At 41.8% G+C, this 21,693-nt stretch overlaps 2 protein-coding genes and 2 non-coding genes across 4 annotated transcripts in view; 3 read left to right on the top strand and 1 right to left on the bottom strand.

Moving 5' to 3' along the window:
• Positions 1 to 122: 122 nt before the first annotated feature.
• Positions 123 to 18,283, bottom strand: NDUFS1 (NADH:ubiquinone oxidoreductase core subunit S1). Its single transcript, XM_027880178.1, has 19 exons — positions 18,219 to 18,283; positions 17,681 to 17,748; positions 17,349 to 17,440; positions 15,809 to 15,916; positions 14,816 to 14,892; positions 14,647 to 14,728; positions 14,412 to 14,542; positions 13,505 to 13,690; positions 8,577 to 8,711; positions 8,066 to 8,180; positions 6,913 to 7,058; positions 6,152 to 6,280; positions 5,025 to 5,154; positions 4,372 to 4,532; positions 2,665 to 2,819; positions 1,904 to 2,079; positions 1,058 to 1,192; positions 788 to 860; positions 123 to 471 (listed from the first exon to the last, which is right to left on the bottom strand). Exons 2-19 carry the CDS (start codon positions 17,742 to 17,744, stop codon positions 380 to 382), a joined length of 2,187 nt encoding a protein of 728 aa, XP_027735979.1. The 5' UTR covers positions 17,745 to 17,748; positions 18,219 to 18,283; the 3' UTR covers positions 123 to 379.
• Positions 18,284 to 18,771: 488 nt separating this feature from the next.
• The window catches only part of EEF1B2 (eukaryotic translation elongation factor 1 beta 2), a 4,517-nt gene continuing 1,595 nt past the window's right edge, over positions 18,772 to 21,693 (top strand). Inside the window, exons 1-4 of the mRNA XM_027880179.1 lie at positions 18,772 to 18,953; positions 19,098 to 19,220; positions 20,599 to 20,722; positions 21,085 to 21,151. Of these exons, the coding sequence (XP_027735980.1) occupies positions 18,874 to 18,953; positions 19,098 to 19,220; positions 20,599 to 20,722; positions 21,085 to 21,151 (394 nt within the window). The 5' untranslated portion in view covers positions 18,772 to 18,873. The remainder of the gene's footprint in view (positions 18,954 to 19,097; positions 19,221 to 20,598; positions 20,723 to 21,084; positions 21,152 to 21,693) is intronic.
• LOC114055788 lies at positions 20,932 to 21,011 on the top strand. Its single transcript, XR_003570825.1, has one exon. It is a non-coding gene; the product is annotated as a small nucleolar RNA SNORD51 (small nucleolar RNA).
• Positions 21,451 to 21,584, top strand: LOC114055790. Its single transcript, XR_003570827.1, has one exon. It is a non-coding gene; the product is annotated as a small nucleolar RNA SNORA41 (small nucleolar RNA).

Here is a 21,693-nt window from a genome sequence, read left to right as displayed (position 1 = left end):
TACAATCTAGTATTTTTGTCATGTAGACTTGTTCCTAGCAAATCAAGATTTGCTGAGTCCAAGTTGCTTACTGAATTCTTTTCATGGAAGAAACATGAGCTCCATGAATTACACAGATAAGGGATTGTTTGGTATTATAATTTATTTGTATACAATCGTGATGTACCCTGCCTCTGGGTACAGTAAGTTGAGTGCTGCATGTTCTCTCAGACACAACAACAGTCCTGTAATATTATGGGACTCTTTGAAGTGATGAAACTGTGAATGAAGAAAAAAAAAATACAACAGCCTATCAAATAGATTTTGAAAAGAAATGTATCAGTCACAGCAGTTAACTGCAAGAAATAGTTGGATGAGGTGGTAGCACTCTGATTAGTCTCTAGCAGATGGATGGCTCTTCTACTGCATGAGCACCTTCAACAACAGCTTTCACACACTTGGCCATTGTCTGGGATGCTCTACTGATGGAATCTGAAAAAAAAAATCCAAACATGTCAGTGTGTTGTAACTGTTACATTAAAAATTGTATGCAGGGACAATATAAAAGAAATTCAGTACAAGACTGGATACAAAGAGGATAAATAAAGTTGCTTAGCTGAAAATACAGTCTGTGCTTTATGTAAATTCTAAGTAATTTTACTGAAAAATTTTGTTTCTTCAAAAGACTCAAAAGTCAAAAGACTTCCACTCTTAGTGGAAAACTTTAAATGCCTCATTAAGAATCTTACTGTAAAGCTAAATAAAATGTATTGCTGATTTCAGAATGGAAAGGCCACACTATACATACCTGTCATATAAAAGTCTTTTATTGTGAGCTGAGGTGGAACGAGAGGATCAGCAAGAAGCTGTTGTTTCACTAACTGCATGGGAAGGGAAAAGAAAGAAAGTCACCTTTATAATAGGAACTCATTACCAAAGCATTTGTTTAGGGAATTCTGCATTCAGTGTAGGTCAAAGAATGCTTGTCGTACTACGTATGAAGAAGGCCCATTTTAAAAAAGGCATCCAGCTATAAAACCAGCACTAAATCATGCCAAGATGCTTCTGTTTTGGTTACCTTTGACAATTCATTTGCCTGGTTGAAGTAGTTAGCCTCTTCCACATCATCGTATCGAACCAGATTAGGTGATACTTCTTCTAAACGCTTCCGTATTTGATCGAGGTTCTCATAAGGCAAGGTCTTACCAGCCAACTAAGAGATTCACAGAAAGAAATGCCATCAAGTCTAGGGATTTAATTCATAGGGGTTTAGATTACCAATTCATTAACATACCTAAAGAAAATCAGGAACTATCGACACTCCTGAAAACACAGGCAGTTAGTGTACAAACCAAAGCAAAGTCTTGGACTTCTGATGCCTACACAGTCAGCTTTTCCTGAGGTTAAAGAAACAGGCTGTCCTATTTGCTATACAAAGGAAAAAAGAAAAGAAGTACTTTTCTCCTTCCATATAGATGTCACTTGTACCTTCCTTAGCTTACCACCAAATGAGATAAAAGTTCATGCAATTATCAATGCATCTTACTCCCTGGAACTAGTAAGCACATATTATCAGATCCTGTCAAGAGTCCATGCTGTTTTCTTTCTAAAATGTAAGAGATTGCATCCTCCCAGCAGTTTCCTCTAAAGCACTTAATGAAGACCTATAGAATTTGCAGACAAAGCTTCACCTATTATGCATTCCAACACCATACAGCAGCTACAATATTGGTGCTATCCTCAAAAGCAAAACAATATGATTTAACTCACAGAAATAACATGGCATTCAATACAAAATATTACTTCTTAAAACTACAGTCATGTCTTTCCCTGAAAGTTACATTAAAAAGTAAAAGTGTTTTCAAAAAGGAACTTAACCTCCCAGTATACTTTGACTTGAAGCAATTTAGAACAGCAACAGTACCTCAGAGACAGCTCTAATGATTTTCCAGTCTTCCCTTGCCATACCAGGAGGTGTCACTGCTACTCTTGTCTGCTGGGCTCTACCCTCAGTATTCACGTAGGTGGCCGCCTTCTCTGTATATGCTGCTCCTGGGAGAATAACATCAGCCATGGGAGCTCCCACGTCACCATGATGCCCTAAAAACACAGAAAAAGGAAGCGGTACACAACCACGTACAACATAAGTAAGTCAAAATAAAAAGAAATGCTTTACTAACACAATACAGAATTTATGTGTTCCCAGGAAAAAAAAGAAGTTTTTAAGTTTTGCTTAATAATAATACGAAGCCTGTTAGGCTGACTGCTCTGAGGTCTTACTTTCCAAATACTCTGGGGAGAATGAATGGACTGCAAGCAGGAATAAATGGTAGTTCAGTCTCTATAGTCCCTCAGATTTGGGGGGCTCTTGGAACAAGGATTGTTAGTGAATTAATATCATGTTTTCATATGATAAAACAGCTGGAAACAAATACCATTTTGTCTGCCAAATCGGAAGCTGTGTTCTAGAAGACCTATACTGGTTTATAGTCCCTTACTACTCACCAACACTTTCCCATTTTTACCCAAGAAATAGGTAATCAGTATCTCAGCTATGCATTAGAAGTTTTATTTCTTGGCAGAAAACAGAGTCTAGAATTTCTCAAGGGGTTTTATGCCACTGTTAAGGGTTTTTTCTCCAGCTATTAAAATAGCAGCATTTCCTAATTTACATCTACTAATTACCTTGATAGATGATAAAACAATCCTTTGGCAAGTCTTGACGCGTTATACAACCTGAATCCGCTCCTAACAGATACAACACTTTGGGAGGATTTCTCCTAATTGCCTCCACTCCTGGTTTGAAACCCAGGTCCAAAGCAGCTACCTGGCTTGCAACCCTGTAGGAACAAACACATGACTTAAAGTTATTTCACAATTCTCCCTCTCCCATCAGAACAGACCTAACTTCTTATTCTAACTATGAGACATAAGAGGTTCCTAATAGTAACAGGAAAAACAAGAAACACGAAGGCAGCTGAAATTTTTGACAGAGTATCGAGTCAGTTTTGCATTTTGACAGACTAATGCCTTTGAAGTTTTCACAGGGGATCTCACCTATTTAAGATGGGACAGCAAAAATAAAGGCAGACATTCCAAGTCAGGGCCTAGTGGCAGGCAGCTCACTGGTGAATCCTGATGCTCCAAATGACATTTCAGCTATGAATTGAGCTCATCAAGCCTTTAATTTAGGGCACTCGTGTGGAAGATGAAAGACCAGCTCTTGGGCCATCAGCTACCCTTAATCATCAAAGACTTAAGACCACTATTTCATCACTATTCATTTATTCACACATAAAAATACTTTTAAAAGAATGAAATAATAATTCTCATTTTCTGGCAGTCTTTTCCTTTTTCAAAGAAACAGTTTTGCATAATCCTGCATAATCAGGTGCCAGACTTACAATTCTATTTAAAGGAAAAAAAGATTCTCTCTGTAGAGAACAGATCTTCCAGTGTAACTCATGTTTGTCTGACAGTCAGACATAGGGGTTTCAAGAATTTGCTTTTTACACTTAAGGTGGAACGGATGGTGCACCTTAAGTATGGAAGTCAATAATATCCAAGACTGCCAAACCACAGTTAAAAAAGGTATCATGAGTGTTCCTAAACTCATAATCGTTTTGGTATGAAATATTTCCATTTCAACAGTAGGATTTTATATTCAAGTTTCCTTCAGAGGACCAAGCCCTGCTCTTACTACACTAGTTTTTACATGAGTGAAGCTGCTTCTGGCAGAAGGACTTCGTTGAGTTTCTGGAATTGAGCGCCACTACATTTGTTGAAATGATTTTTTTCTTTACAGAGGTGGTCAGTTTAACAGTTGGAATTTCAGAAAGGGAGTGGTGAAGGACTGTCCAAGAGAAGCTTGCCTATTAAAAGGAGTACTGTCACAACAGACTGAGTAACTATGGTCAAAAGCTTTAAAATGAAAATACTCTAAGCTTTTCTATTAACTATTCAGTTAAGAAACTGCAGAGTAAAAGGAATATTAAATGAAATCATATTATTTAAATACACTTGCCATTTTGTTTTCTTCCTGTAGATAAAGTGCAGTAATTTAGCAAGTGACACTGGTCTGTTGTGCATCCTGCTGAGCGCTGGGGTAGATGTTATTAAGCTCTCTTGTATTCTATACCTCTAAATTGAAACTTTAAATTCTACATTTGAATGTAACAGATTAATGAAATCTCATGGAGTTTGCCAGGCCAAGGAACCCATTTTTATTAAAAAGTTTCTGCTAGTTTGTACTTCTGTTTTTTATATTCCCTATTGGTTTAGTGCACTAAGCCACTAGTGCGTGCACACAGAAATCTGCAGACATACATTGTGGTAACTTTGGTAGGCCCAATGTGAAAGAATGCTGCTCCCAAAAAAGTTTCAAAGGCAAACCTGTGGAGGATGTTCATGACTTTCCAATCAGAACCAACACCACTCTTAGCCCGGGCATTCTGTGCGATGGTAGACACAGCAGCATGGATAGCTGCTCCATCACTGCGCTGCAGGGCTGCACTGCCCACCACCACCATGGGCTTCTTGGCCTGGTCAAGGACCTGTGCAGGTCAAGAACCAAGAAATTCAAGAAATTCATTCCACAGCTATGAAGACAATTCTTGGTGCAGATAACGTAATAAATCCCGAAATTTCTCTTTAAGTCTTCCATGCAAAGCTATGTTTCCAAAATGGTCGTTGTTTCATTTAGAAAAGCCAGGAGAAACTGCTATAAGCAGTAAACTACCATGTAAATACAGAACTATAACTTGATAACCACACATTTAAGTGGAAACAGCAGCACCTGAAACAGCTCGTTTTATATCAAGAAATAATTCAGGAGTTGCCTGCACTGCAAAGTTTACACACCTGAGTACATTAAACAGTTTACACATACTTGGTGCACAGTAATCATCATCTGATCTATGCATTTGATTAAAGCAAATAAGCCCATATACAGCATGGTACTCTTCCTCCGATCCGTTTTGGAGGAATTCAAGTTACTACTTGATACACATGGAATTTTTTACATCACACTCCTAAGTTGTGTGTACCTTGCAGAATGCATGTTTGCCAGAAGCAAGGTCCTGAAGTATCTGTGGGGACTCTCCTAGATGATTGTATGTGTAGGTCAAATTTACAGGAGAGCCAACAACAGCCACTTGCAAGTCATTGTGAAGCCAGCTGAAAACACAGCAAATATTTTATAAAAATTAAAGAAATACAGAGTTTTACTCAACCAAAACCATTAATTGTAATTTTAGCAATAACTTGAAATAGGATTTCAAAGGAATGTAAACTGTATTCATTACTTTGGTAGCATGCAGTTTAGCAGTCTTCTGACTGTTAAGCAAGCCTGACTTTTTTTAAGGAGGACTATTTCTCTACATACATTCCAGGACCAGTACAGCAGCACACCTGACATGACAGCTTAGCTCAATTCCCTTCTCCCATCAAACTTCTGCCAATTCAGTTTTAGAAATCCACTTATTTCTTAGATAAACAGAGAAAAATTTAGATGGTTAGAAATTTTTTTCTTTTTTGCAGCTTCTCATAGCACAGACTTATAAAAATATATGAATTATATACATTCATACATTTTGCTCCATTTTCTCCTCTCAAAATTGCAAGGCCACTATTGTTTAAAATTATGTACTTTTCAAAGATCCCAGCATTAAGAAGCACAGGACTTGTTTGTCTCATTCTGACATATCTTATCAGTGTTGAATTAGCTATGTTCAAAAGTTTTGGAAAACCACACTAGTTGCCAAAGAAAATGTTAAACTTGAAAGACTGCTTCTGAACTCAGTACATCTGATTTGTTATGATACTACAAAAGGCAGCAAACCGATGCTGAAAATAAATCTTTAAGGAATATGCTTTAACACACTTCTATAAAACAGAAAATCCGAGGTGTCTGTGTAATGCAACAAAGGAATAAATGTCTGAGTAGATGAACTTAATGTAAAATGTCAAAGTGAGAATGAACTAGCTCTACACAACAGGGAGAAGAGACACCCTTTTTTCACACGTAAATCACCATTCCCTTTACTAAAAGGTGAACTAAATCCAATGAGCCCATCTAAATGAATGCTTCCAAGTTACTGCCTGCAGCTCCAACCAAGCATTCTATCAAATCCAGATGGATTCACATGCTTATTCACCACCAAGGAATACAAACCTCTTTCGAATTCTAGCATTAAAAAGCGGTGCCTCAAAGCGTGGATTGGTGCCAACCAGAAGTAGGACATCTGCCTCCTCCACTCCAGCAATCTTAGTATTAAGCAGGTAGTTAGAGCGTAAATCTGTGCTATAACAAAAGATGTAAGAAAGAGGATAAGAATTCAGTAAAGGGAAAGAACGGAGCTGTGGTAAAGACGGTAGGTGCTCCAAATGTTTTTTTTATCTCAGAAGAAGAAAGGGAAAGAAGAGATTTCTCAATCCAAATTACTAACCCAAATAAGGAGAGTTTTTCATGAGTATCAGAGACAGCAAAACATTAAATTACAATGCAGCTATCTCCTACGTTTACAGTTACAGTCTTCGTTAACTTAATCTTCTATCTCACAGTTTACGAGATCATAAGTGTACTATAGTTTTCACAACCCAAACAGAAATAGACTAAATTATCCAATTTACAACAGAGTGCAACTGGCTTTCAAGAGCTGACTGTTAAACTACACCATCAGTACATACAGTCATCATCATCATGGCTGGGCTTCACGAACAAAGATTTGAGAAGGGCTCTACCCACGCTTGCTAAAAATCAAGTCACAATCCATAAATATTCTCCGTGAGTGAGTACTGTAAATTTGACCAAATCCTGCTAATGCGTCAGCAATTGCTATCCTTGGTCATTTCAGAATCTTGCCAAGAGACAATCTGCAAACTGGAAAGTTTATTAACATACTAATTACAGACAGACTTTGCCTGTAATCTTACCCAGCTCCAGCAGTAGGGAATACCTCTTCAGTGCAGAGCGTATCACAATTCAGTCTGTTCAGAAGGTCTTTCAGAGCTATTAGTGCTTCTGCATCCACCAGCCCTCCTACAACTGCTGCTACTTCCTTACCTTCGACTGCCTGTAGCTGGAGAGAAAGTAAGTATAAGCATAAGCAAAGGAAACCACTGAAGTAAATTCTCATTTAGCCCAGGCAAATACTTGTTATGTTAGGATGTGCCAAAGCCAGAGGTGCAACCACTGGCCTGGAGCAGCACAAACTGATAAGCAGTGTCTGATTCCTGCCAGGCAGCACCTCCAGCTCCTTCAGAACTCATGATAAGCAAAGAACAGCTTTCTGTATTCTATGCAGGTCTCTCCCATTGAGTTATTGCTCAGATGTGGCTAATTCTCATTTGGTGTGGTGAGGAGAGAAAGACAGGTAAATGCTTTTATTTTAATGAAGCCACAGTGCAGACAGAATACAAACTTCTGTAATGCAATTTCAGGTAGTAAACTTAACTCAAAGGTATTATCTGAGAAGCAATAGTTTTCGTAACAAACCCTGCTACTTTACCATGGGCAAAAACATCCTTGAGGAAAGTTCAATTACAGTCATTCAATTCTACTTCACCCACATAAAATTTTTAATCAAAATCCAGAGCAGTCATGCAGCACTTCATTTGAGCTGCAGAATAAATCACTACACAGAAAAAGCACTGAGGAAAGCACAATTCAGATATAAGTAATACTGATTTAATGGCTTTGATAGCAAAAGTCGTGATAGCACAGTTTAAATAAATTTTAAAATATCTTCAGGTAGATCAGAGTATTTGTGAAAGTTGCTTCTGCGTAAATTTCTGAAGAAGCAGTTTATTTTCCTATTTAAATAAAAGTTGTTTCTCTCCCAAGGCTCCAAATGAAACCATGATAACACAAAGTTCTTTAGAAGGTCCAGTCCATGAAACAGGAAATAATAGTCAAAATAAGAAATTTAAGTGGAAACGTAATGAATTAGAAGTCAAATGCTCCCCTCTAACCCTCTAACTCCCTCTAATCAAAGCTTTTTTTATATAACTGGGTTGATATTAATGACAATAATATGTCCACCTTTGGAAATTAATTTACACTACCTATATTGAAAATTGTTCTTACCACACCAGCAACACGACTTAATACATCCTCCCATGAGGCATAAACAAATAGTCCTTTCTCGTTTTTGATCATCGGCTGAGTAAGTCTCTGGCGCTTCAGACCATCATAAGCAAACCTAAGTAAATACCATGAATATTATTAAAGAGCATAGATAAGTGTGTATACTAAATATATGCTGTGATCAAGTTTTCTAATAATTGCAGACTGCTAGAAAAGAGAAAAGGAGATATTTCCCCTCAAAGTTTAACTTTTCCTTCTCAAAAACACACGAAACAATCACTGATACGAATAGAAGTTACTGTGGAAAAAAAGCTACAATCAGAACATTAGAAAACTCAGCAACTTCAATTATAGAAGTAAAAACATGTTTTACAATTACTCTTCACTATAGCTTTACAATATTAACAGCTGAATCCAGAAGTCAGTGCTACCGTTCACGTTTCTGGTTCTGCAAAGTGTGCCTTTAATGCTTGCATAAACACACACGTGGGTACAAACACTTCCCACACACCTTGTTTTGTCAGATATCCATTCCTCATTGATATCTTCATGCAGCCTTGGCAAAATTCTCATCACTTCTCCAGTTCTCGTGCTCACTACAATGTTGCTTCCAACTGCGTCAAGAACATCAATTGACTCTACCTTCCTGTTTGAAAGAACAAATAAACCACTTGCAGTTTTTCATATACAAGCAGCAACAGTGTCTTGGTTTTGGTTTGAACAATGTTAATTTTCTTCTTACTAGCTGGTATAGTGCTGTGTTTTGGATTTAGGGCAAGAACAGTTTTGATAACAAAGGGATATTTTAGTTGTTTGTAGCGTTTGTAAATGCTAAGCAACGTTTACAAATCGAGGACTTTTCAGCTTCTCACCCTGCCCCACCGCAGGGAGGCCGGAAGGCACAAGAAGCTGGGAGGGACACAGCCAGGACAGGGGACCCCAACGGGCCAAAGAGCTGTTCTGTACCACATGAAGTGTGGTACAAGCTCAGTATATAAGCAGGGGGGAAAGCTGGTCAGCGGCTGCTGGTCAGGGACTGGCTGGGCACTGGCTGACAGGTGACAAGCAATTGAACTGTGCATTCTAATTCTACTATCATTATTACTATAATTTTCTTTTGCTGTTCTATTAAAATGCCTTCATCTCAGCCCACAAATTTTACTTTTTTTTCCCCTGTTCTCTCCCCTGTCCCCCAGGGCAAGGGGAGCTGAAGTGAGCAAGCAGCTGTGTGGTGTTCAACTGCCTGCTGGGTAAAACCACAACAGTCCTTTTAAGCACCCAATATGGGGCACTGAGGGTTGAGATAACAACAGATCTTACCAGAGCATGTTAAAACAAATTTGTTATAAGCATTTATTGTATTAGTTTAATAGTTGCTGGTCTCAGACTTGCTGCAGACGTCCTCAGAGCTGTGCTATCTAACACCTTACTGGCTGGATGTGTTCCCTGTTTGATGTTTATGATCTCTGGAGGGTGGGTTAAGGACATAATTCTGTCATACTGTGTAACAATGACATGACATGACAAAATTCCTGGTCCAAATTCCAAAATACCTGAGACTGATCTGGGTTCGCACTCAGCATTGCTGCCACCTCCGTGCTCCGGGAGCCACCCAGCGGACACGGTTAGTAATTACACCCTTCACCTTCCCGGAGAGCCGATCTGTGGGGAGACACCTTCCTCCACCTTCCCCTTCCCCTCCACACTAATTACAATAGCTCTTGAGGATTTTGAATATCCTTGGGATGTTCAAACCAGCATGTTCGTCTGTTCGAGGCCATAAGGGTTATCCTGGTCTAGTGAGAGGTGTCCCTGCCCATGGCAGTGGGGGTGGGACATGATCTTTTAAGGTCCATTCCAACCCTTAACGTGCTATGATTCTATGTCTCCTGGATGTGTTTCAGGTTTTGTTTAAACAGCTACTTAAGAATACCACTCAGACATCTGCCCCAAGCCTGGAGAGTTATGAGTGGCAGGGTGTGTCAGATAACATGGGCAAGTATCTAGAACAGTGGGCACCTCCAAAGTCTTGGAATGTCACCCCGGAAAAAGTGCGGAATCTTGAAAAACTAGTAAAATATTTGGAAACAGCATGCTGTCACCCTGGCCATTCCAGAGACACACAAATCACTGCAACATGCTGGGACCTGGCCCAGATCTACTCAGTCCTGTTCAACACTATTCAGTATCCACAGGGGGAAAAGAAGGATCTGATGATGAAGTGTCAGGCACTTCTGCTACACCAACCCCCACAACAGGCACTGTGGGTACACCAAAGAACCAACTGTGCCAGTATCAGTCACCCCTATTCACAAGAAGAAATATCAGAAGTGGAAGTCGGCTTGTTTAAGGGATCAAGGAGCTGCTTCTAAGGGAGATCAGGAGGAAGAAGTGAACAAGGCAGACTCCTGCAAAGCAGGGCCATCAGAAGAACAGAAGAAGAAAGAGAAGAAGCCACTGACTGGAGAAGAGGAAAAGGAAGAATTGATAAACAAGGTGGTAAACACATGATCGCCATCCCTAAGTGATCTGCAAGATATGTGAAAAGAGTTCAGCCATTATCCAGGCAAGCACTTTGTCCACTGGCAGCTTTCAATGTAGGGATACCTGGGCCAGTGGCCTGGAATTAAAAGTTAAGGAAGCCAAACAGCTGGGATCCCTTTCTAGGGAAGGGGCATTGACAAAGCAATTGGAAAAGGGGCACAAGTTCTCAGCCTCTGGACGTGTTAAGGAAAGGTAATCCCTTCAAGGAAGATGTTTTATGTCACCTAGGCAAATGGGCCACCACAGAGAACAATATCCAGTACCTGAGGGAATTAGCCATACTGGAAGTGATTTATGAAGACCTGGACAATAAGCAGTTAGCCAGAGATCCCGCTGAAGTCAGGTACACACGACCCATGTGGTGGAAGTTTGTACGGAGCACATCATCACTGTATACCAACTCACTGGCATTAATGACCTGGAGAGATGGAGAGGGACAAAGGGATGATGAATTGGCTGGCAATACAATACAGTCTCTCTTCCTCCCTCATCTCGGCTGTGGAGAAACTGCTCCTGCAACTCAAAGAGGATAGATCCTTCTCCTCACCTCTATCTTACCTATTATGAGTTAAATCTTCCTCTACTCAAGAGAGAGGATATAAGTGGCTATGTAACCACCCTGTGGCTTTACCTGCAGGACCACAGAGAGGACATGAGGAAGGGAAATGGAAAATCTACCTTGACCCTAGAGTCACAGCTATGTGAGTTTTAAGAATAAACAATCAATCACAAATGAGGTTTTTCCATAAAATCTGCTTCTCCAGTACCCAGTGGGCAGTTACTCTGACACAGTAGAAGAGCTGATCTTATTTCTGATCTTGATGAAGGGATTTCTCACTCCTATTTGCAAAAAGTGAGCAGCAAATACTATGAGCAGGACTAGAGGGGCACTGCCTCCAGCTAGGCAGAGGCATGGAACGACAACCAGGGTCACTTGCCTGTGTGGATCCAATGGCCTGGCACAGTAGACTATAATGGCCTGGAAGATGTCACACCACTGCTGAGTGCTGCCGTGCTGGAACTGCAGTCAGAGGCAGCCCAGGGGTATGCCCCAACTGATACCACTAAAGCGTTTTTCTCAATCCCTTTGGCGCCACAACCTCCTTTCACCTGGAGAGGTGTCCAGTACACCCGGAATTGACTGCCCCAGGGGTGGAAACACAGCCCTACCATCTGCCACGGACTGATGCAGACGGCACTGGAACAGAGGGAAGCTCTGGAACACCTGCAATACATTGGTGGCATCATCATGTGGGGCAACAGAGCAGAAGCAGTTTTTGAGAAGGGGAAGAAAATAGTCCAAATCCTTCTGAAAGCCAGTTTTGCCGTAAAAAGTAACATCAAGAGACCTGCACAGCAGAACCAGCTTGTAGGAATAATATGGCAAGATGGATGTCATCAAATCCCAATGGATGTGATCAACAAAGTAACAGCTACGTCTCCACTGATTAGCAAAAAAGAAAACACAAGCCTTCTCAGTCCTTATAGCTTTTTAGGGAATGCACATTCCAAATCAGTCTGACTGTAAGCCCTCTCTATATAAAGCGATCCAGAAGATGAATAATTTTAAATGGGGCCCTGAGCAATGACAAGCCTTTGAACAAATTAGAGTAGCCCTTGGGCCAGTCTGGGCAAGATGCCAGGGAGAACAGCTCTACCTGGAGCCTCTGGCAGAGAGCACCAGGGGAGACTCGAAGTCACTTACAGGGTTTTGGAGTCGTGGATAGAGAGGATCCAAGGCCTGCAATGTTGGCAGAATGTGAAGGGGTTCGAGGCACCTCAGCAGTGACTGGTACTGAAGCACAGCTCCTCCTGGCACCCCGACTGCTGGTGTGGGGCTGGGTGTCCCCTCTACAGTCCATGCAGCATCAGCTGCATGATGTTTAGTGAGTCACACTGATCACAAAACAAGGTTGAATAGAAAACTCCAATCACCCAGGAATTTTGGAAGTGATCATGAGCTGGCCAGAAAGCAAAGATTTCAGAATATTGTGAAGGAGGAGGTGGCACGTGCTGAAGAAGCTCCACTGTGTAATGAATTACCAGAAAACAAGAAGCCACGTGAACTGCTCACTGATGGAAAGCTGCTGTGTGGAGCCTCACACTGCAAGCTGCAGAAATTGCTGAAGGTCACGGTGAATTGGGTCAGGTTGCAGAGGTGAAAGTATCCAGGTGGCTTTAGACATGGCTGAAGGAGAAACATCTCTGTACTGACTCGTGGATGGCGGCAAATGCTCTCCAGGGGTGGCTGCAGCGATGGAAGCAGAGCAACAGGCAGGGCAGGGGAAAACCCAGCTGGGCTGCTGAACTCTGGCAAGATACTGCTGCTTGGGTGTAAAGGTACAACACGTAGATGTTCATGTACCCAGGAGCTGGGTCACTGAAGACCATCAAAACAACCAGCAGGTGGATCAGTCTGCTAAATGAAAGTGGCTCGAGTGGATCTGCACTGGCAACATGAGGGTGCATTATTTATAGCCCAATGGCTACACTGACTGCATAACAAAACAACAAAAAGTGCTGTAGCTTTAGCTTTAGATACACATAAAAGAGCTTAGTTTCACAAAATATTTAAAATAATATCCTTAACAATTATTGAGTTAATGAATTTGAATTTTCCTTTATACACATCTTTTACTAAGCAACAGTGCAAGTCCAAAATATTTTAGGGTAAAAGTAAGGAAAGAATAGTTTACAAACTATAACATTCTTTCTTTTCTTGAAAAAGCTGTAAGTAACAGAATTCCTGTTAGATTCAGTCTATGGAAAAGTCTACAACAAAACCACAGAAAATAAAAGTCAGAGAAAACCCTTGGTATCATAAATGGGCATATTATAAGATACAGTGTATGACAAACAGAAAGCTCTGTCTTCAGGATGAGTTAAGATACCTACCGTGTCTCCCATGGGCGTGCAGTAAAGGCATATGGCTTGGAGGTAAGAGCACCAACTGGGCAGATGTCAATAATATTTCCTGATAACTCAGACATGAACATTTTTTCAACGTAAGTACCAACTTGCATGTCATTTCCTCTTCCGGTTGTTCCCAAGTCATCTACCCCTGCAACCTCACTAGCAAACCTGGCAGATGCACAAAGAAAGAAAAACAAATCTGCAGTGTACAGCAGCAACATGGAACATTTTTCAGCCTTCATCTCATTTTCTTAAGGTAGAACATTAGCCTTAATTCATACACCTGAAAGAAGAAAACAATTGTTCAGACGCATTAGTCAGCACCATCATATGCAGGACCAGACATCTGCAGAATTTCATCAGACAAGGCTGCAAAAAACTAGGGTGAGTTGTATCAAAAAACAGAGCAGTTCAGTACTCTCTGAATTTCACAAACTGAGTCCAACATTAGTCCTAACTAAAAAGTTCTAGAAAGAACTAGTTGGGTACATAGTATTCTTTTCCATCGGGCTCAAGTTGGCTGGCACTGCATTTCAGGACTGCAGAGCAGCATAAATATAGCTACCAGAGGCTATCAAGAATAAATAAATCTTATAACTGTGGCTCAGGAAGGCACATATCCATTCTGGCATTAACACCATGGGACCAGTTCTGCCCTCTAGAACTCTGATTTCGCTTTCATGTTTTGGCCATCTCTGTTTCCTTTATAACAGCTATCTGGTAGCTCCAGGAAACCAGCTATCAGTCACTACCAGAAATAAAATTCTTAAGTACAGTCCAAAAAGAAATTTCAAAAAAACTGATTACCCCTCATGGTGTTTCTTTCACAAGTAACAAACTGATACAAATATGCTGAGTAAACTCTCCAGTGAAAAACAAAGGACGTTACCTGATGCATCGAGTGCACTGTATACACCGAGTCATGATTGTTTTGACTAATGGGCCAATGTTCTTGTCTTCCACAGCACGTTTTCCCTCTCTAAATCTACTCCTATCACTGCCAAACATCATCGATTGATCCTAGAACAGACAACAGAAAACAGACAAATCCAGGCTGCTGGAAAGCACAGTTTCACCTAAGACAGGGGTTTTAATACATAAATCTACACAATTTAATTTAATACCTGTAGGTCACATTCTCCACCCTGATCACAGATAGGACAGTCCAGTGGGTGATTTGCCAGCAGGAACTCCATTACACCCTCTCTGTTAGGTTCAGAAAGTGAAGTTAATCTCAACTTTCTTTAGCAGATAATATAACTAATCAGCTAAAGGAGGCTAAAAGAAAGGTACCTTGCTTTCCTGGACTTCTCAGAGTTTGTCAGTATGTTCCAGCCCTTCATAACTGGCATGGCACAAGCAGCAACTGGCTGCAATCACCATAAAAAGAAAGCGTGAACTCAACATATTTTTTCTCATCATAGGCACAACCCCATCATCCTCCCCCCACTTCTTACACAGATATGTTATTAATTTAACATGTACAAATAAAAAGGTCTGCAAGGAAAGTCACTAGAAGTCATATTTTTTAATAATCTTCTATATAAAGAGGTTAAATTAGTTATGATTTATTTAAGAGTTGAAAATTTTTCACTTTTGATTTTCAATTCAAATAGTTACAGCAGTAAGAATGTCAGTTGTAATAGATATAAGGCAAATCAAAGAGCTTCAGCATATATCTGGAAAACCTCTAGAACTCAATGTATCAGAGTGTAGATCATGTACAAGATATTTATTTGCACAAAACCTTTATAAAGAGTCTTGGAATAAAATTCTTCACAAGATTACTGCAAGATTAACAAAGTTCCTGCTGAGTAAATTAATCCCTCCTACTTTTCAATCACCTCATGACTTCCATCTTTAGTGATAACCGAACCTTTCCAGAGACACTAAACTCAAACTATGGAACTGAAGTTGGGGTGAGAACAAACCTGCAGACACTAATCCTAGAGCCGAATTCATACAGTTTCTGAAGTTTACTACTCACATACTATCAGCTGAAAATGTGTAGCTGAAGCCTGAATTACAAAGCATAAAAATATGTCTGACTGCAAATACACAGCTATCAAGTGCTTCTGGAAAAATTATCTTGTCCAGGACCAAGATAATCCATAATAACCTGAGAACTGCCTTTTATCCATAGGCAATCACTGCAGTCCAGTGGGGAGATGAGAGCAGCTGAACGACAACAATTCATGTGCTAATGATAATACAAACATTTAAAAGATTCAAACTAGGTCCTGAGCACAGCAAAAAATTGCAATTCCTACAAAACACAAACAATACCTTTGGAGCTTTCTCTATTTCCACAAGACACATCCTGCAGTTTCCAGCAACAGAGAGACGATCATGGTAACAAAAACGAGGTATCTGAACTCCAGCCTTTTCACAGGCCTATAAAAATAAGAAACAAAGGGAAATTAAATCTTAGCTGTACCTCTCAATTCCACCTCAGAAAACATTATGCAGCTTTTCAAACAGTAACACTGTTACTGGTCAAGAGTACAGGGCATTCGACCTTTTATCTTAAGAATTGACCACAAATAAAAAATTGTGATGAAGCAGAACAATGTCAGGATAGCAATTACAAATATATTTTTTCTAACCTTTGTAACTGATTGAGGAAATGAGAACTGACCTCTTTCATTCTTTTCTCCAATAAAAGACAGAATTCTCTATAACAGATAGGACACTAGTAATACTATTAACTTTTTAAAGAATGCATGAACTCTTTAAAGAAAAGTGCATCACAGTAAAAATTGGAAAATATAAAGAGAACAATGAGGGCCATAATCACTTCAGGTAATTCAACAACATGGATACTCTGAATAAGGGTACTTGAGCACAGTCAATCTTCAATCTTCAGCAGACCCCAGACTCAAAGAAACATTCTTGCATGCCAGGACTGAAGAAGATACAGAAGAGAGACAGCAGATTTCCAGAGAACAGATAAAGACAACCTTTCCTGCATAAAACCCCCACAGATGATGGGATCTATGCTACAGCACTAGCAATGCCTGCCAAAAATACCACCAAACTCAATAAAAAAGAACTAAACAAATCTAATTTTTCTGACAATTTCTACCCAAAAAAAAAAAAAATCTCATTATCAAAACTGAAAAGCTAATACAAAAATAGCATTTAAGAAAAATTCACACTCCTGCTGGAGGCATTCTAATGCCTAAATAGTAACTTTTACTCCACGAGTGAGGGCTATATCTTGAAGTAAACTGTCTACTCTAGTGTTCCAACCCATTATATCATATCCCCATTTAACAGCTTCTTAAAAAGAAGTTTGACTGCAAAAGTTCCACTTGAAATTTTAGCCTGAAAAGGAACAATGCTAAGTACAGGCTGGGAGGTCCAGGTTTCTTCCCACGCCAAGAATAATAAAAGCAGCTAAGGATCAGCACTCTGAATCATAAGAACTCATAACTAAAAACAGACAATCTCTCATTTACCAGAGATATCACTGTAACAAGATATAAGATTAACAGGTTCTGGAAGACTACAACGTCACGTAGTGTTCAGAGACAGGATTTCAACCAGAATTTATCAAAGTCTCTTATTGCATTGCATAAATATTTGCAGCTGGGATTGATGCTACATGCATCTTCTTCCAGACAACCATGACAGATTTTTCTTTTTGAAACAATGGACCAGTGGATTTCTGTAATGTGAAAGTGCATCACAGCTAGTTAAAGTGACCCTAAAGAATTGTAACAAGCAATGTAAAGGTGGGTGTTTTTCTGCTGTATAGAACAGAACAGGCTGGCAAAAAGTGAGATGGAGAGTCCAAGAAAATTCAGAATGCCATTCCCCACACCTGAAGTACTGTGGTTCCAGGGTTCACCAACACAGGATGGCCATCCACAAACACCTCTATTTGGTTGCTGGCTGCTGTTGCAGTTGTACGCCCTGAAGGACATGGCAAAAAAAACAAAACCAAACTTTCAGTTACTGCTCAATGCAAACGATCAGACCCCACACTCCCTTATCTTACACTCTTACAGTGCTGAGAGAATCCCATTTCTAGAAACAGTACAATTCCTTAGCTGCAAATGAAGTATGCATATGAGCCCTTCAGTAAGTGAACTGCACGCACATTAATGCACACACACATTTATCACCACAGACACACGTATGAACCACACTTACCACATACTCTGGAGGACTGGGTGACCCCAGCTAAGGTCCTGGGGACAGCAAGCAGTCGAAGCATGGTGCTTTGGTAAGAGAGAAAACAGCACAGTTTTTATCAGTTCAAACTTTTGCTGACGGGTTTTAAACAGGAAGAGCAAACACTTCCATCTACCAGGTGCAAAAAAGGTACGTATGCACCAGGTACGGTTACAGGAGAACGAGTTACTTCCCCTAAACGTAAGACACGAAAATCAAAACAATCTATACACGATACACGCGAACGGCACCGCACGGCCTCCCCGCCCGCAGCGGAGCGGCAGCGCCGGCCCCGGCCCCGCTGCCCCACGGGCGGACGGCGCAGCCCGGCGGGGCGAGCCCGGTGTCGCTGTCACCGTCGCCGGGGCCCGGCCGGCGGCACCGCTGCCCGGCGCGGGGGTCACCTTGGAGGCGTCTCCTCCGCCGCCCATCCCGCCAAGGACAGCGGAAGCAGCGGCGGGAGGAGCGGCCGGGAGAGCGCCCCGTCCCGCGGACCCCGCGGCGGCACCGCCGTTACCTGGCGCGGGACGGGCGGCGGCGCCGCGGGACCGGCTGCGCTCCGCTCGGCCTCTATGGCGGCGCCCTCGGGCCTCTCCGCCGCTGCCGGCCGCCGCCTTCGGCAACCTCCGGAGCACCCTTCGGCAACCTCCGGAGCGGACGGTGGGCGTTCGGCAATCTCCGGAACGAACCCCTTCGGAGATTTCCGGCGGGTCACCTGCGACGGAGGGAACTCGGCAATTTCCGCCACCCCCCCAGCGCCTTCTCGGCCACCGTCACTCACACACCGTCCTGCCCTCAGCCGTTCTCGTCTCCTTCCGCCTCTTTCTTCTCCCAATTCGGCAATTTCCGCTGTGCCAGCGGGGCGGGGCGTGGCGGCAGTTCGGGCTGGCAAAACCCTTGTAACACCGCACACCTTCCTGGGGTATATAGTCAGGCTCACATGTATTATACCGACCCTTTCCCCCGCCTCTGGTGTCCCGCTTGCTGCACGCCCTGCCCTGGACCGGCAACCCCGTGGGGAACTACCTCGCGGTTGGTTTTCGCGGAGGGATCCGTGTGCGCTGAGTTCCGTGGAGGGATCCAGCTTTATATAAGCGCGGCGCAGGCGCGAGGCGGCCCTTTTCCGCGGCGGTGGCGCTCGGGGCGGGCGCTGCTGTGTGCCGCGCGCCGCCATGGGCTTCGGAGACCTGAAGTCCGCCGCGGGCCTCCGCGTCCTCAACGACTTCCTAGCTGACAGGAGCTACATTGAGGGGTGAGAGATGGCGGGAGGGGACCGCTGGGGCGCGGGGAAGATGATTCGGGCCTGACGGCGGCCCTGAGGTGCCGCGGCAGCTGCTCCTCCGTGTGTTCCCGCGTGTGCCGACCGAGGGCCTTAACTTGGGTTCGCTCTCCGCAGGTACGTCCCTTCGCAGGCTGACATCGCAGTCTTCGAAGCCATCGCTGCTCCTCCGCCTGCGGACTTGTTCCATGCTCTCCGCTGGTACAATCACATTAAGTCGTACGAAAAGCAGAAGGCAAGGTATGTTTAAACTGTGGAGGTGCAATATCTCTGCGAACTGGCCTACAAAGTGCTGCGTTTGTTTCTTCGAGTTTGTACTAAAGTCTTTTTCAGCGGTACCACGTGGCATTTTGTGTTGCCGTTGGCACACGAGCAGGTCCCGAAGTAGGGCAGACCTATTCTGTCAGTACACTGCATTTCTCACTTAGAATCGGCTCACCTAAATTATGTGTCCGTTGCCTTGATAACATTTCTGCTAAAGCTTAGGAAAAGGTTTGAGTTTTGTTGCTGCCATTTACACTGATAATAACTGTGCTGAAAGCTCCATGAAGGCAGCACCAAAATGGATTAGTATTATAGGAGTCATTACAGATGAATACACAGCACATCAGTGTTGAGATGTTTAGTCCTGAAAGATAAAATCTGTGATTTGCTCTAGAGAAGTTAATAAAAGAAGAGGCGATACAAAAACAAATGTTATCTTTTTTAGTGACATTAAGTGTTCACAAAAGGTGGTGTATTGACATCCATGGAGATTGCAGGCCTCTAAAAAGGTACAGCAGGGGTAGGGTCAGTGTTGCTACACTGCGTTCTCAAAGCCTCAGTCGTGTTTATGGGAAACGCTTTCAAAGTTGGGTTGCTCAGTCACCGGACTATTTCTGAAGCTTTTATAATTCTGAAGGGGACTGAGATTCTGAAGTTGCTTCACAGTATTCACTCTGGAAACTACTTACAGTTCCTGGAAACAGGCTAGTTTTATGACTAGTAACAGCAGTTCACAGCAATAGAACTATGAGCTTAATCTAAGCTAGTTTTATGGCACCAGTAGCAGCAGCAGTTCGTAGTAGCAGTAGGACTAGAAACTTAGAATATTCTAAGACTACAAAAGTATATGAGCGACAGAGGAAAGTGAATTCAGGGCATTGTGGTCCCTCTAGTGCTCAGGGCTAGTGTTCAGGGTAAAGTGTTCACTGAAACTTCCACAAGTAGCAGTTACTTTGCAACAATGTGTTTTTAGTCACTTAGTAGTTTTTAATTGAGAATACTTTTAGGGAAGAATGAACAAGAAGTTGGTAACTCCTCCTAGATAGAATATATTGCAGATAAATTATTCCTGTAAGAAAGCTTTTCGTGTGCTTAGTTGGAGCAGCAGTGCTGGGCAGGATTTTGCCAGTTTTGATGAGACTACAGCAAATCCCATAATCACACATTATTCAGCAAACATGTCAGGAGCATTGGGGGTTGTCTTTTGGGGAGGTTCTGATTTCAAGTAGGAGGATGATTTTTTTTTTTTTAGCACAGTGTTTTCCTTACAAATGCACTTGTAGGTGCATTGACAAACCGGTAGTATTTGTATCAACATTTAAGTAGGTTCCTTATAGCTGCATTTTTCTTTCAGCTTACCAGGAGTAAAGAAGGCTTTGGGGAAATACGGTCCTGCTGATGTTGAGGACACAACAGGTGCAGCCACAGATAGCAAAGATGATGATGACATTGACCTTTTTGGATCTGATGATGAGGAGGTACTTGTGATCTTTCTGTATTATATTTGGGGTTTTTTTTTAAATTACCCCAGTTTGCAGATTTTTGCCTTAGCTAGTTTGTTACTTAAATTTGTGATCCTACTTGAAATACTCAAATTCAGTTGTCTTTGCAGAACAGGAAAGCTTGGAAGGTAAACACTCAAATTAGAAAATTCTGTGTTGCAGTGGGGTGAACTGTCCAACTTTGACTGGTTACATGATGAATAAAACAAAAAATCACCATCTTTCGGCTGACAGTTGTGATGTTTTGTTTTTGTCTGAGTAGATGCCAGTCAGTTTGGTGATGATTTGGGGGATGTGGGGTTTTGGTGCATTTCTGTAACTGTAGATTTCTCTTTTAGGAAAGTGAAGAAGCAAAAAAACTGAGGGAAGAACGTCTGGCACAGTATGAGTCAAAGAAGTCCAAAAGTATGTATGCCAAGAACTTCTTTTCTGCTTGGATTAATTTTCATACGTTTGAACAGGATGGCTGGAAGCACTAATTAACTGTAATAATAGATCAGCTTGACTGGAATGAGATGGGAGTAATTGGTTTCACTTGAATTGCCTGTATGCTCAGCCTTCCCATAGTAAATGGGAACCTTAACGTACTTCTTGTCCTGCTTAATACACTCCTGCTTGTTCTTCCCAGAGGCTGAGCTTTCTGTATAAACAGAGATAAGGATTTTCTTTCAAAGTTTAGAGAATAGGCTGCAATATGCAAGTCCTTCCACAGCTACTGGTCTGGAACTGTTCAGAACTGTAGCAGTTCCAGTATTCCCTCTGTGGAAAATAAACTGTTACACAGCATTAAGCTCCTTCTCAGATCCTCTGAAAAGGACTTCCTATGTAACAAACATTGTCAGCTGCTTAATCTGTGTTCTGTTATGAGGCTGTTTTTCAAGAACACAATGGATTTACACACTGAACACTGGCATATACATAGCTGCAGTACTTCCCAAGTGTATACT

Source organism: Empidonax traillii, unplaced genomic scaffold (assembly GCF_003031625.1).
Source record: "Empidonax traillii isolate 1590-97213 ecotype Southwest subspecies unplaced genomic scaffold, ASM303162v1 scaffold65:size4453928, whole genome shotgun sequence".
Taxonomy (NCBI): Eukaryota; Metazoa; Chordata; class Aves; order Passeriformes; family Tyrannidae; genus Empidonax; species Empidonax traillii.
Note: the sequence above shows the minus strand (reverse complement) of the source record. Positions and strands in the feature narration are given on the sequence as shown.

What these genes read in the sequence shown, in the direction of transcription:
- NDUFS1 (XM_027880178.1), bottom strand. Translation starts at nt 17,744, where the DNA reads ATGCTTCGACTGCTTGCTGTCCCCAGGACCTTAGCTGGGGTCACCCAG. An exon ending in GAGAAGTCCAGGAAAGCAAG is followed by an intron (nt 14,729 to 14,815) that starts GTACCTTTCTTT and finishes TGAACCTAACAG; the next exon opens with AGAGGGTGTAATGGAGTTCC. An exon ending in AAAAGACTTTTATATGACAG is followed by an intron (nt 472 to 787) that starts GTATGTATAGTG and finishes TTTTTTTTTCAG; the next exon opens with ATTCCATCAGTAGAGCATCC.